This window comes from Hippocampus comes, unplaced genomic scaffold (assembly GCF_001891065.2).
Source record: "Hippocampus comes isolate QL1 unplaced genomic scaffold, H_comes_QL1_v1.1 scaffold13, whole genome shotgun sequence".
NCBI lineage: Eukaryota > Metazoa > Chordata > Actinopteri > Syngnathiformes > Syngnathidae > Hippocampus > Hippocampus comes.
The window spans coordinates 952986-968642 of NW_017805532.1; the positions used below are offsets into that span (position 1 = coordinate 952986).

The 15657-nt window shown below is 41.2% G+C and overlaps 1 protein-coding gene across 1 annotated transcript in view; it reads right to left on the minus strand.

The window, feature by feature from the left end:
* Positions 1-4249: 4249 nt before the first annotated feature.
* The window catches only part of stpg2 (sperm-tail PG-rich repeat containing 2), a 39172-nt gene continuing 27764 nt past the window's right edge, over positions 4250-15657 (minus strand). The window contains exons 12-14 of the mRNA XM_019877998.1: positions 12268-12430; positions 10602-10717; positions 4250-6960 (exon numbers count right to left, since the gene is read on the minus strand). Coding sequence (XP_019733557.1) covers positions 6799-6960; positions 10602-10717; positions 12268-12430 — 441 coding nt within the window. The 3' untranslated portion in view covers positions 4250-6798. The remainder of the gene's footprint in view (positions 6961-10601; positions 10718-12267; positions 12431-15657) is intronic.

The window sequence follows — 15657 nt, forward strand, 5'->3', positions numbered from 1 at the left end:
CAATTTAAAACCATTCACTCGTTAATGTCGTTAATGCCGTATTTGTAACCGCGCGCAATATCATGGCGTACGGGAAATTTAGTGTGCTCCAATTTGCCAACAATTCACGTGAGAAACAGCCTCTTGGAAGCCATTGTGTTTGTACCATGGGTACTAATGCAGAATGTCACCCATAAACCCATTAAACCGGTGAGCAGACTCCCCTGCGTATGCTGCAATAACTAGCATAACTACAGATGGATGACATGATGGTTTCAATAAATGTTAGTACAATATTTGTTGTTTTGTTGTGTGCTGCGAGATTCTTCCAATGGAAAATCCCGTATGGGTCTTGTCTTAACATGTAAAGGTAGGGAAACACCAGGTTAGAGATCCCAACTTGGGTACAAATTTGGTGGTGTCATCCCCACAGGAATGGAATACCCTCTTACAAGACAGTGAGGGATTTTTCTTTCTTACTTAGTAAATCTCCTATGATCCGTTTTGTGTTTTCATATCCCCAATCCTAGGCAGAAGTACGTCAGAGAAGACAACCAATCTACAGCAAGCGCATGGCGTAATCAAGTCATCAACTACTCCAATACACCGAGGGGTCCTGACTCACAGCCGAGTTTCAACATCAATCATTGCGGATTTGTTTGTATGCTTCCTTTTAAATCACAATGTAGCCCTCCCCCCAACACCACCGCCGATGATTCACTACTTTGCATGATTTGCCCCTATACAAGGACGCCGCCGTGTTTTCGACAATGAGCCTCGGTAATGACGTCGAGGAAAAACATGGAAATGAAATCAGACGTCTATTCTTCAGCTACGACGCCCCGGCGGGGGCGTTAGGAAAAGACGGTAAAAAGGAGCGATGGGAGGAGGAGGTGGAGGAGAGCGTACAGGTAAATCCAATTGAAAAGGAGACAGAGGAGCTGGCAGCGGTGTACGGGCGGAAAAGAAATAAATCACAAGAGTGAGGAAGAAATGATATACTGACGAGAGGGATGGAAAATAGATGGAGTGGCAGGGAGGGAGGGAAGGTGGGGTGGGGTGGTGGCTGGTGAAGGCAGTGGGAGCTCCGAGGAGGAAATCAGCTGCTTTCTAATGGACGCTGATTACATCTCCTCCTAAATGTCAAGTATATTTCCATTTAAAGTGGCTCACCATACTTAAAACGCCAAGGAAAGAAGTGCACACACAGACCACATGCAGACATTCTGAATGGTACGGGCAGAAAAAGTGCATTCAAACATCAAAAGTAATTCACACTTAAATGATCCCCCCCCCAAAAAAAAACAAAACAAAACAAAAGTGGAAAAAATTATTTCAGTTGAACATTTTACTCTGTTTATCACAGTTTACAAGCTAGCGCTATTCTTTCGTAGATGCAGCAAACATTTATTATCTCTCTCTCTCTCGATAGAAAGATAGATAGATAGGGCAGCAGGCGAATGATCACTCTGATTGGCTAATGTGTAAAACGAGGCAGGTCTTGGTTATCGTGCGCAATAAAATTTGAATGTAAAACATTGCTGACTTAATATAAATTTATGCAATCATATGGTGAAAATGAGAGGAAATGGGAATATTCAAATTGCAAGTACCTTTCCATACAGTGTGTACTCCGAACTCTTTATGCCGGTGATCTTAAATTTTAGGTTCGGGGCCACGGTGTTGCTATTTAGTAGAATTTTCTTTCACTCTATCTATCGACCCAGTATAAACAAATACAATGCAGCTCAGCTTTTCCGACACCCCAAGTGCCACTGAAGCAGAGTGCAACTGCGTCCCATCAATAAAACACGCATGCATACTACCCTCCTCATCGTCCTCCTCCATCATCTGGACCCGCCCGCAAATCTGCTCTGAACCAATGATGCGTGTGCGCCCACAGGGGACTGGTGGAGGGGCGGGGGGGGGGGGGCTTCGCATAATGACTGCCAATCAGGATCAACGTAGTGGTGGTGCCCCAAAGCAAAGAGAGACAAGATGGATGAGTGGCCGCCGGGTCCCGAGCGGCGACTGGCGCAAACACAGCTTTGGGATGGATTCAATATGTCACAATATAAGACACAGGTGGGAAAGCTCCGGTGTGTGGGTGTGCGTCAAAGTCATGTGCACAGACTGCCAACCGATTTTTTTTTGACAAACAACAGGCAGTGAAAAACAAATTAAAGGGTACCCTTTCATCGGTAATATTCTATTCCACCGTATCAATATTTTCAGCAAAGAAGGCAGATATTTTCAAAACTACATGTAATTGTTCAAGAAAAAAATATATATTGAAAATGTATTTTCACTGACAGATGTTGCATAACAGAGAAGAGGTGACGATTTTTGAATAAACTATATATTTCCAGAAAGAGAGTAAAATGGGAGAAAAAAATTGATTTCCTGGAGGCTGCAGCGTAGTCAGGTGGTTAGCAGGTCCACCTCACAGTGCAGAGGTGCAGGTTTTCTCCAGGTACTCACAAGGTGTGATTGCGAGCGCGAATGGTTGTTCGTCAATGTGTGCACTGTTCAGGGTGTTCCCTGCCTGCTGCCCAAAGACTGTTGGGAGAGGCTCCAAACATGACCGTGACCCTCGTGAGGATAAGCACATTCAAAAATGGATGGATGGATGGATGGATATTTCCTGAAAAGAAATTTGTCATTTTGTTTGGGGGGAGGGAAACAACATCTAATATTTAAGAGGAGGTGGGAAGTTTTTTCTTGTTTTTTGGGGGGTCCCAAAGTATTTTATTTCATAAAAATAAATAAAAAAGGTGTAAAGTCAAGATAAAGTTCGCATATTTGTTTTCATTTAAAAATATTCAATATTTTCTTTGACAAAAAAAATCTGGTATAAAATATATAGCGAGGAAAAAACATTTCTGGAGGAGAAAAAAAAAACCCACTTAAAAAGTCAGATACTTCTATCCATTTTAATCAGAGTGGAATTAAATTTAAGTTTTATTGTACCTTTCTAAACGTGTACGGTAGGACATTTTAACCATCTCCCTTAAAAGCCAGTGTTATAAATCATGTATTTTTACAACACATCCTGTTTACGAGCCACTCTAAAAGCGGGACATCAATCACCAAACAGTTGACAGCAGACACCTGCTATCATAGCAGTCAGCGACGTGAACTGCTGCACAGTGAAACTAAAATTAGAGCAGAACAGGCCCCCGCACTCCCAATCGTGATGGCGAACCCTGCAAATGATCGTCAAACTTTGATGCCTCGTTCCGCCCACATTAGCTAAATGAGTTTCACCATCTAGCGGGGGTCCATCTGTCTCGAATAGCAGCGAACAATCGGGGCTCATTTGGCCGTAGTAGGAGTTCGTCAAAGAGCCCTGGTATTCGTACAGAATAGCTGCTTCACCCCCCCTCGAAAAAAAACAAGGGGGCGCTCTTGAGTGAGTCTCGCGACATGTCTATGTTAGCATCTGTTGGGTAAAAAATGTATTTGACATCCGCTTTACTGTTGTGCTCTCGTCTGGCTCGCCCTTGTCAGCACTCGTTAACCTCCGCATGGACTCTTTCCCCCATTAGACTGTACTGTTATTCTCTCCTTTAATTAAAGACACCAGCTAATCTCGCTTCCCACCGCGGCGTTGCCTCGTGCCTGTCACCTCCAGATGATGGGCGGCTAAGTATAGAGCTTTTCATTTGCATGTATTGACGCCGCGCGTTATAAGGTCAGCAGGAGGGGGGATTGATTTTAAAGCACTTTGAGCTCTGATGACTTTCACTTTTTGACAGAGTTCTCGTGTGGGTGAGGACCAAGCGGTGGGCATCTATACTAAGAAAATCATCAGGAGGCCTTCACTCCTCATGCAAGAAACAATATCATGGACGAGGAAGTTGAAGCTTGTCTTTCTCCAAGCAAATCAGTGTGGGTGGGGGGTTGACGTCGCGAGGGGGCGGAGTAGAATGATGGAACGTGTGAACAAGTATAAAATTCAAGATGAAAGTAAAAATGAATGACATTCAGGTGTTTAATGAAAACACAAAATCAACATTATAATCAAAAAAGAATGTTATTTAAATTACAAAATATGTAAGAAATTGGGAATTAAAATAGAATGATCATAAAAGTCAAGAATACATTCCAATGAAATAATAGAAAAAGCCACACGGAAAGAATTATGCTAAATTTGCGATATTCTGGATTTTTATTTTAGAATACGTGTGAAATAAATGTCAGAGAATTTCCCTTGAAGTAAAAGGGAAAAAAGGAAAACATAAAACACAACAGTTTTTCCAAATTTAAAATATCTTACACCATAGTTAATATCTTACAGATTTTTATTTGGATTATCGCTGTTAATATTATCATATGATTTTAAGGTGTACATCTATCTTGATTCACACTGTTCTAATATGTATTCATTAGTATTCATTAGAACTTTATTTATTGTTGTGTCAATGATTTTTATATATTTAATTATTTTTTGTAGATCTTGTTTTGGGACAAAAAGGGAAAATAACATTTTTTTATTTGACAGTGACATAATAAAAATCTGTATTGCTTTGTCCCCTAGTAAAGTCAAGCTCATTTGCATACAGAATCATCTTCCCTAAGTGGCTACTCCAGCAGCTGTCTGGCGTTTGTTAACCAATAAAAAACAAACAAAAAAAAAAAACCCTGATTAACCTCCATTTTACAATTATCAAGAGCTCTATTGAGGGAGAGAGCGTCAAGATGATTAGATTAAATAATGCCCCTGCCTCGGAGACGGAGCCCTTTAGCAAATGAGGACATAAAAAGAAGCCTACAATGAAATCCGGGCGTCAGGACGACACACCGTTCGTCTTTGAGCCCGCACGAGACGTCGCTTCGTGGCCCGTTGACGCGGCGGAGTGCCCGTTTGAGCATCCATCACTTTTTTACGGGGCCCAGCTCTGTTTACATATTTTTCCCCACCAATAAACAACATGAGTGATGTGCCGCGTAATGCGCCATAATGGAGATTTATACAATTGGTTGGGGGTGCGGGAGATAGTCCGGGAATCAGGTGGGGCTGTGACCGCCTGATTTATTTCATTTAATTAGATCACTGATGGTAAAACAGCTCGCAGGGATAAAAAAAATAAATAAATAAAAGGTAAAGACGACTGTCAAGGGAGGCGTAAATACTAGTCGACTTTTCTCATCTTCCCTCTACTTGTACACAGGCTTGCATTTATTTACAATATCTTTGCAACGGTTCTAAAAGGTACGAGTAACAAGAGTTGTACGCAGACTCCCTCCTAGTGGTACACGACAGAATCAGTGACCATGTACAGTTCAGTTGTATTTAACTTTTAATTTAATGGGGGAGTTTGCAAAAAGTGAAAGTCATGCCAATGTTGCATTCATGGCTAACGCCAACATGTTACAGTGCTAATGTTAGCTTTGTATTGCTCACCCAGCTATTTTGTTGATGCTGATGTGTGTTCTCTGTAAATTTGTGCTTGTTGATGTTAGCGAGGGGCGTGGCTTTGGTCAGCAACTAGCAGCATGTAGGGAGCTTTGTAAAGTAAGGCAATAATCTTTCGAGCAATGTTGACACAACAAACTCCCAGTAAGGTCACCTGTGAGAGTGTACTGTATTTTTGGTTGATTCTAAAATTTCACCTGAAAGTTACGGATATAACTTGTTTTGTGAGTAGTGTACAGTATGTATACACCTGTATGACAGAGAAGAATGTTAAAGTGTCATGTTTGACTTGAGCAGGCCCTTTTTTAAATTCTGCGTCTCATCTTTGGTATTATTTCGCTAACAATTTGATGTCAACGGTCATTATTCTCAGTGGGAAAATAGGAATTTTGTAATGCTTGAAGTGTCAATTAAAAGGCTAATTTCATCAGCGTGCAAAGACCACATTGGTGAAGAGTTATGAGTCATCTATGCAACTTTGGTCAGCAGAACTCTACATAATGAACGACCCTGTGATTTATGCCCAGTCTGCAAATATGGCTTTGGACCTTTAGGTGTTTTAATGGCTTTTTTTTTTTCCACACTCGAATTGTCTTCTGAGCTACTTGTCATTAAATAAAACATGCTCCCTCAGGAGGTCCTACAAGCCTACCAAAGCAATATGCTCGAAAGCCAACTTGCAGCTTTTAGATTAGATGTTTAACATTTGAGAATTTTAGTTCAATCAAATGTCTTTTATTTTCTAAAGTGATGTAAATTGACATAGTCAGTGTGAATGAAGAGATTATCCAAACTGCTTCCTGCAAGCATTAAGAAGAAATATATATTTTTTTCTTTTTTCCCCAATCGAGTGCGACAAATCTGCAGGTGTAAATTCAGGGTAATTAATTAAATGTGATCTATGACATATTCCAATGAAAATCTTCATAAGAGGAATGGAACAATCTCCCTAATCCACCGCTCGACTTTGAGCTTTGCTAAAGCAGGGTACATGGAGTCCTGACATTTCGAGGCTAAGAATGGCACACGATAAACGAGTTTGCACCGCTTCCTGGGTGCAACTCAACCACAGTTTGATACCTGATGTAGTAGAATCATGTTTATCATACAAAAATTTACCGTAATTTTGACTTGTAGGTTGCAGATACACCGCAGCGAGCTCTGAGATGCATACAAATTTGTAAAGGAACATATATCCATCGTAGCAAATCGCGAAAAATACGACCGCGATGTTGTCGCTGGCCACTTTTTTTATGTCATCCTCCAACCCCGCAACATAAGGAGGAAGTGGATTGAAATGTTTTCACTTTTCAGCTGCGACAACTACCTTCCCCCCCATTTCTTCTTTGTCATATTTGGCGTCTCTGTAAGAGTTAAATGGTGCGTGTACCCTCCCTAATTTAAGATATAATGGTGGCGGCAAAGGTATGGTGGGAAACGGCATCACTGGCCTTGTATTCCTGTAGAAGATGGGCAGCGAGGCGGGGTCGATGCATCAGAGGATTGTTGAGAGTCGCGTTAAATGTTCCCTTCAGCACTGTGTTCATGATGCCTGGACTCAACTGTACACAAACACAAAACAGAGAAGATGCCGGTGATTAATATTCTTTTGACACTTGTAAGACAAGTGTAAAGAGGAAGCATTATGCTTTAAAATGACAATTATTGTTTTTGTCTCACAGTGGTTCATGATTAAGTTAAACAATATCTGTGGACTCACTTTTGCACTACATCACCATTACCCATTTTATATGATCATTGCTTCAGTAAAAGCTACTCCATCTTCTCAAGATTCATTGTGGGATACATTGGGGGCACTGTGTTGGGGATAACTTATGCTCACTATAAATTCAAAGAGCATGACGAAATGGCAAACTTCCTTTATCGTGGAAAGAGAGTGATTTCAAACGCAGCCACATATCCTGTATTCCTCTCATCCAGGAAGTGCTTGACAAACCACTTCCTGTGAGCTATCAAAACTGCTAAACCTTCTCCCCAGCTTCTACCCACTGTGACCTCTTGGTGATGGTGCACATCATCAGTATGCACGAAACGTCGTAGCGGGGATTTAGGCACAAGAGGCCAGAGCGCTCAGATCTCCGTCTTGATCCTGATGGGAAAAGGGTTGCGGGTTCAACTCCGGGTCACCCTCGGAGGGGTTGCACTGGAGGTGGATGCTTAAGAGCCCCTTTGGAAGTGACGACAGCATCGGCATGGCAATGATGAGGGAGATTTATGGGCTGTTTGGCTGGGTCAGAGAGGGGAAAGGGAAAAGGGGGATCTACGCGGGGAATGGTGTTAGTGGGTCGGAACACAGACGTGTACATGAGTCTTTCCCACAGCACACACACAGGTGCAGTTCAAGACATCGAAAACATGCCAGCGGCTTTTAAAGCTAAAGAACAATTCTGTACACATACGCGCATAATAACAATAAACTGAACAGATATGACAATTACTTTTGGATTTTACCATTAAACGCACAATGTTAGAAATCACCGATTCCGTTCTCAGCATGCGTGTTGGGCTCTGGTGAATCAAGCTGTCTCCGGTAAGAAGAGTGGATTACGCCCCATGCTCTATCCGGATCTGGCCGTCCATAATTGCCTCACGTGTGAGCTTTTGGGGCAACACGGATTCACTTTCTCAGCACAAGAAGGCACGGGAGTATTTCTCAGCGAGGGAAACTCTTTCACTGGAGTTTATGTGCCGTTTAGCCTCTAAAAGTTGCCGTTTTTACACCCCCACTCCCACCCCCCTTGTCGCCATTCCGTATAAATGGAACTGATACAGAATAGGGTCATTTTCTCAATTTTCTGGTTTCAAAGGTCGTATCAGAGATGTAACAGAGGTGAGAAAGCGCCATTGTGAAAGGGGATACCGGAAAGGTAGGACAGGGGTGCGAAATGCAAATACACTATTGCGTGGAAAGCAACTGATGCAGTTCAACAAGCAATTAATACGTCACACCAGAAGCTGTATGGAACATACCCGCCATTATAAAAAATATGTTTTACTGTAGTTCAGCACTGGCAGAGGAGAGTGCGGTTGTATTTCACAAGATGTGTAAGGTTAGTGATGATATGAATGTCCTTTACACGCCTGCCTGGATATTAGGTGCCATTAGGGTCTACTAAATGTACTGTAGAATTGCACATCTCTAAAAGTGAAACACGAGCAGTGTAACTTCAGCTGAAGAGTCGGACAATGGGAATCATTAAAGGTCTGAAAAGTCTCATGTGGCGCCAGCGCATCGAGAGAACAGAGGAAGGTTTGCAGATAATGAACATGAAAGCCACGCTTTCAAGATTTACATCCGTCCTTTAAATCACATTTGTTTGTGCTCCGCAACTAATCCACGAGTCGTTTCATTTTCAAGTATAGCGCGCACACGCACGCACACGGTTAAATGAAGCCCAACCAATAAGAGCGATGTCGTACGTGGGCAAAGGTAATCAAGCCTACTCTCCAGAAGTAGGAGACTCATAGGGTGCGCCCGAGTCCCCAAATGAGCTCCATCAGCGGGCTAATGCAGCTCAAGAAGGCAGCGATAGCACATTACAGCCACTTTCACAGACGAGCGCACATGAGCACGCATTGATGCTAATGCTCAAATAGGTACAATTCCCCCTGCGCCGCCATCTGCTCGCCAGCAGTTTTAACAACCTTGTTCAGCTCCGCTCCTTCTTCCTCCCACCTTTCCACATCCATCCCTCACGCCGCACTCATCGCAGCCACCTCGTCTCATCCCTGTGCCGAATGAACGTCCTGTGGTGTCGAAACGTAGACGCAGTCACGAAGCTAATTACTGAGACGTGGGCTTCGGCATGCTTTCCGCACGAGGCGTATGAAAAGGCAGCTGTTCCGTGTCATGATATCTACAGCAGGATACACACATAGCGATAATCGGGAGAAATGGGAGATTTTTTTTTTTCCGCGTACCGAAAATGGGGACAAACATGAGCATTTTTTTTTCTCTCATGCAATCAAAGTCAGCAAAGGCCTGCTTGTCTCTAAATGATGATCCTTTGCAAGTATCCTCTGGTGTAGAGTGTGTTAATTGTGGTATTTCCTCTCTGATCAATCAGAAAGCAATCAGGACCGACAATCTGAAGTGAAACGGAAAAAAACAAACAACAAAAAAAAAACCACACGAGCAACTACTTGTGTGGAGTGTTTGCATAGCGCAGTGGAGGGTCATGTGTTTGGGAGCTGGCCCTCCAATGGAGACTTAGCCGACATAATACCACTGAAGGATGGCTACAGGCCTTGAGAGAACAAATTTGAAATTGGTTTGGTTAAAGAAACAACCCCATTGTTAATGTAGTTAAAATGGTCCAACGCAACTGATTCTGAAGGCCAAACATTAAATGACACGGTAACGCATCAAGGCTGTAATCTAAAAGGACCAAAAAAATGAACTGTTGGGAATACATGAATACGATTTAATGAAACAGAAAAAGGATTTCAGTAAAATTATTTAACGCTCACACACTATAAATATTTAACTCATAAATCAAATTTACAAGCGAATTTTACTGTTCGATTTTTTTCCTTCCACAGTTGACTGAAAGGGATGATTCACTTATTTTTACGCCAATCAAAGTGTAGGGAATGTTTAAAATGTTTGTATAAACATTCTCCTGTACAGTTAAACAATATAGGATAACTTTTTTATTTTTTTTTATTCATTTTCTTCATATATATATATATATATATATATATATATATATCCCATATTGAGCAAACTACTCTGAAATCAAATTAAATACACATTCAATAGAAGTGTTTACTTGTGTCATTTTTGCATTACGCGACTATTTGCAGACACCGAACACAAATTAGAAGACATCAGAGGCACTATCTGACGTAATGTAAATAAAGAAGCCTGTAAAAGGCAATTACGACTGCTGCTCGAGGAGACTTGGTCACACTGAGGCGAACGTCTCACATGGGCGATGATATTCATCGATGGCTTTCGTGTTTATTCCGACTGTTTTCACGCAGAGGCTCGGAGGCGATGCAACGCCAGAGCGCTGCGATAACGCCAGTGCATTGAGCATGGATGCGAACTGTTGTTTTTGTCAGAGTTGCGTCAAGTGCTTGATCGCATCTCACAATATTATATTTTTGAGGTGAAGGTATAGTATGTTCATCATACGATATATATACTGTGATAACAAACAATAAGTATGAAGTGTACCTGGTAATCGGCAGGTCCTGGATTGGTATTGGTGTTCTCTTTGAAGCGCTCTTCTCGAGAGGCCATCAGACACATTGGAGGGGAGCATCTCACACTTGGGTTATACTCGCCTGGACCTAGTCAAACAATAATTGCATTTTATTTTGGGAATAAGATTGAACACTTCTAAGAGGATACTGCAGTACAATTTCTGTAATTTTAGATGTTAACGACAGAACTCGCGCAGATAAGCAAGAGTGCCGTAAAGCCGAATGCAAGTGGGGAAAAAAAGACAAGCTGCAGATATCTTATCAATTCAGAAAAGACTAACGACCAGATAACAGTTAAAGAGGCCAAAAATGAACATTCAACAAACCTAATTGAGGCTAACTGTCATAACCCACGCGTACCATTTAAAACTGTTGACTCTGTGCTGAAACCCCCTCCGCCTATTTGCTGAGACTGTTCACCCAAAACGTGCAACATATTCCTTCAGTTTTTCATTGATAAGTTTTCGACAGCAAGGACTTTTGTTTCCATTTTAAGAAAACTTGGTATTTCCTTCAACTGCCTGGATGGCACTGAATTGGGAAACCGCTTCTACCGGCCCGGAATCAAGTTGGCTGTGTTCAGTCCCACAACGGCGCAAATGGCCATTCCTACAGCACCTGTCTACAAAAATGTCTCAAGAAAGCTCCACCCATGCGCAAAGCTAGACTGCACTTTGCGCTTGACTGGCGCTGAGCACAAAAAATAGGGCCGTCTGAATTTAAAAGGTTATGGCCCACAAGAAACAATACATACGTAGTAACCACCATGCAAGTATTCTAATTGTGCCAACATATGGCATCCTGCAGGGACTTTCTGTGCAGTGTTTCAAGAGTTAGCTTCCTTTAGAATGATGAAGATTATAATGTTCCCTAATGGTCCATACACTGTGGACCTATTCATATATGCAAATTCAGTAATGGAGAAAATTGTGCATGTGTGCGAGACGAAGCACATTTCAAAATGTGTGTGAGGGGTGTGGGGGGTAGGGGGTGAACAGCACAGCAAACAGTGCAAATCTATTTATATGCAAATTGGAATTTGGTTAAACGGTTGGAGGCGCCTCATGGGTTGAGTCCCATGGTGAAACGGGCCAAGTCATAAATTATCCAACTAAGTCAGGAATCTATTCATTTTGAAACAACATTTTCTTCATTGAGACTGTAATTGAAGTCAATATTAGCTCGGAGGCCCGCCGAGATGGCGAGCTAATTGGAGAGCGAAGGGTGGTACTCTCTCTGTACTACTTCCGCTTCTGCGACTGTTCTGGATAGATCAGAGATTTTCAGCCAGCGATCCATGAAGACATTGCAAGCATTCGCTGGCCTTCAACGTTCAGCCAGCGCCACAATGCATCAGTGTGTGGTGACAAAAAGGGTAGCAACACAAGAGGTGGGGAATCCACTCAGATTCTGCTACATGCTGCTCGGATAAAGCTTTGACTGCACAGGGAACATGGACATTTACAAAAGAAAGGACTGCATTAAATGTCAGTGATGTACTTCACAACTCTGTGTGAAGTTCCAGATATGTTGTTCAGTCGGGGTTTCTTCTTTGTCAGAATAGTGGCCCCTGGATCAAAAAAAAAAACCCATAAACACCTTGGAATGAATGGATGGATGGATGGATGGATGGATACCTGGTCCAGTGTGCACACAGCCTAGAAAGGAAGCAGTTTGTCGCGGTGCCGCTGACAGGAAGCTGCTTTGTCGTTTTCTGGCTTCTTTACTCCGAGCTTCAAAGTGACCACTTGTGCCCTTTGGTGTCCTGTTTATGTTGTACGCATTGGGTGGAGGAGAATCCTAAGGGCGAGAAACACCTGAGTAATTATTTTCCTGTGTATTATGTTATTTGGATTGTCACAAGTGCTAAACAAAACAGGAGCACACAAGCACGGAGCCTCTGAGGTGAATTTGTCACAGAACAGGTTAGAATAAAGTTCGCTGATTTAGCGTGAAGCGGCAACAATTGGTATTGGAGTAAGAATGAGAGACTGAAGATAAAATACACACAGGAAAAAAATATACCGGTATGGGTTTTTTTCAGGAATTCAAATTAAAATATCCACCCCAAAATATATGTTTGGTGGTTTGCAAGGTTAAAAAATTGAACTGAAAAAAAAATAGAGGCATTTAGAATCAAATAGAAAAAAATATCACTTTTTTGTTGGATTAAGAAAAATGCACATATTAAGAAAAATATTTAGATTTTTTTGCTGCATCAAAAATTTAAATTCCCAAAGGTATTTGTTTTTTGGGGGCATGAAGATAAAATAGCTAATGACATAATAATCGTGTTTGAGGTGGTTAAAAAACTTGGCTAAAGGTTTTCTTATCTTATCTTATCTTAAACTCAGTAGTAGTAGACAGAAAAACATTTTTGGCAGGCGTCATACGCAACAAAAAGGTGCTTTTTTTTCAGATTAAAAATGAAAAGTAAGATAATTGGTTTTTGTGGGGTTGCAAATACACTACAATACACAGACAAAAATATTATTTTTCGGTGATTAATATTATAATGCACAGCGAAAAAGACTATTTTTAGATCAAGAATTAATTTATTAAAAACAGACAAACAGGTTTTCTGATTGTGGGCTTCACCTTGACAACAACAAGACATTTTTCAGCTAGGACGATTTACTTTGAGTAAACGATTACCGGTATTTCATTTTTATTTATTTGGGAAAAGAACACCACCACCGGTTACAGTAGAAAGTAAAAATAAAGGTGTGTGTTGTATTTTTGTCTCCATTTTTTTTCAGTTCGGGGTCTCTATCACAGGCCATCTGGTAGCTTGAGCACAAAGCCAGACTTGTTGGTCTATTAGCCAACATGTGGTGACACGCTGCTTGCTAGCACAGACAAACAAAGGCTAATTTGTGGACCCGTCTATGGGATATTAATGCTAAAAATAAACAAAAAAAATTTGGGAGTAGGATTTAAACTTATTTTTGTCTCCATTTTTTTTTCAGTTTGGGGTCTCTATCACAGGCCATCTGGTTGCTTGAGCACAAAGCCAGACTTGTTGGACTATTAGCCAACATATGGTGACACGCTGCTTGCGAGCACAGACAAACAAAGGCTAATTTGTGGACCCGTCATCACGCTTTTTCTCCACAGAGGGACGGATGCCACATTTCTAAAAATACGACGGGTGATTTTCACACAATCAGCCCATCTTTAACTCTGCGCTGTTTGAATAATTTGAAATGACAAAAATCATGACAGGTGAATGAGTGTCACCTACGAGAACCCTGCTAGCTTCGAGTGAAGAAGAATCAGTCTTGTTGTGTGAATAATTGATGGTGAGGGCTGAATATAGCCACACCATCCATCTAGACGTAACATAGCTGAGCTGTCATTTGGCTCTTCTTTCTCACTGGTCTTCCATCTTTAATCATCTCTAACCAGGACTGTGATTCCGCTTTTGGATTTATGGACACCGTGGGAGGATGAGGAGAGAAGTACCACAACGTTAACAGCACAATGACGCACGCACACAGAAAGCAAAGAAAATGGTATTGTGTTTAACTAATAAGACTCAATTGTACAGAACCATACATCATTTTAACTGATTTAATATATGAAGATTTTCTTTCTGGAAACTGCATCGCCTCCTTGAATTTGACGGATTTAAGACTTCATGGAAAGTATTGACTGATACATGACATCAATTGTTAATTTTTGAGAAAAAAATATCACTGCCAGGGGGATATAGAGTATGTCCATTTGGGTCATATATGCTCCTCTGCTACACAAAAAAAAAAGAAAGAAAAAAATAACTTAGCAAGAGTGGGGACGCAAGAAAATATTGTAAAGAAGGATTTGACTTCCCCTTTAATGTCAAGGCCATCGTCTTGTTCTTATCCCTCCAAGAAGTTAAATTTAGAATCTTGATGCTTCTGCCCTGATCATGTGACAAAAGCAGTTGATAATTACTAGTCAGCCATTAAAATGACAAGCACTTTTTTCCACTTAAAACACCCATCTCGCCATTAATACTACATCTCCACGCGTTTGTGTTGTCTTATTAAAAAAAAAAAAAAAAAAAAAAAAAGGAGAGAGAAATGTAAACGGCATTTCGTTAAGCCAACAGCGAATATTTTCTTCTTTTTTTTTTCTCCGGCTTCCCCGGAATAGCCTGCTAATATGGTGCACAAGCACAGCTGGTGTGTCATCATGAAGCTGATAAGCATCTGCTAAATAATAGCATTGAGCAGCAGAGGTATGGTGAGTGTCATGAGGCCATAATGAGGTTGTACGTGCGCTTTTAAATGAAACATACAAGAGACAAAACATATATCAGCTCCATTTGCATCCGATTGATTTTATAAGGACGTAGCACTTTAGTCATACCATTTGCGGAAATGTACTGACTATTGTACTCTTTTGTGTAAATGCCACCAGTAACAATTGTATACCGTCAGAGATATTTACAATTATGTACTCCTCCTCTTTACGCTGTGTAGGAATCTTGTGCATAACCGTCACTGACAAATAAGGAATAAAATGTGAAATGCTCTCTAAAAGCAGTAAAAGTGAGGGAGGAAGTTGCACCACATTCAAGTGGACTTGTCCATAGATTTAAACTATTACAAGCAGTATTTAGGATTACACTGAACAAGAATAGTCAAAACAATAATACATTCATCAAGTTAGTAGTACAGTACTTGTGAAACTCAACTTTTGAATATTTTGGAAACACGACGCATGATCTTCAGGATCAAAGCGATCCAAAACAACAATGCGCCTTTCACAAAGATAATCATACTCCATTTTGACTGCCCGTGCTTCAGACGTCTTCATTCACCACTCAGCTTATTATCGTAGTTGTGGCTTTGCAGTGGCAAGGAGCATCCGTCAATGTGATGCAGTGCGGTCGGACAACACCACAAGCCCTAAGCACAGTAATACGGGCTGTCATTACATTTTGCAGTAACTCATCAAGTGTTTGCATGGCTGTAAAAAGCTAATCCACCTCCAAGTAACGTGATCTTGGAAGGCGTTCAAGAGTAAGTCTCCCTGTGATG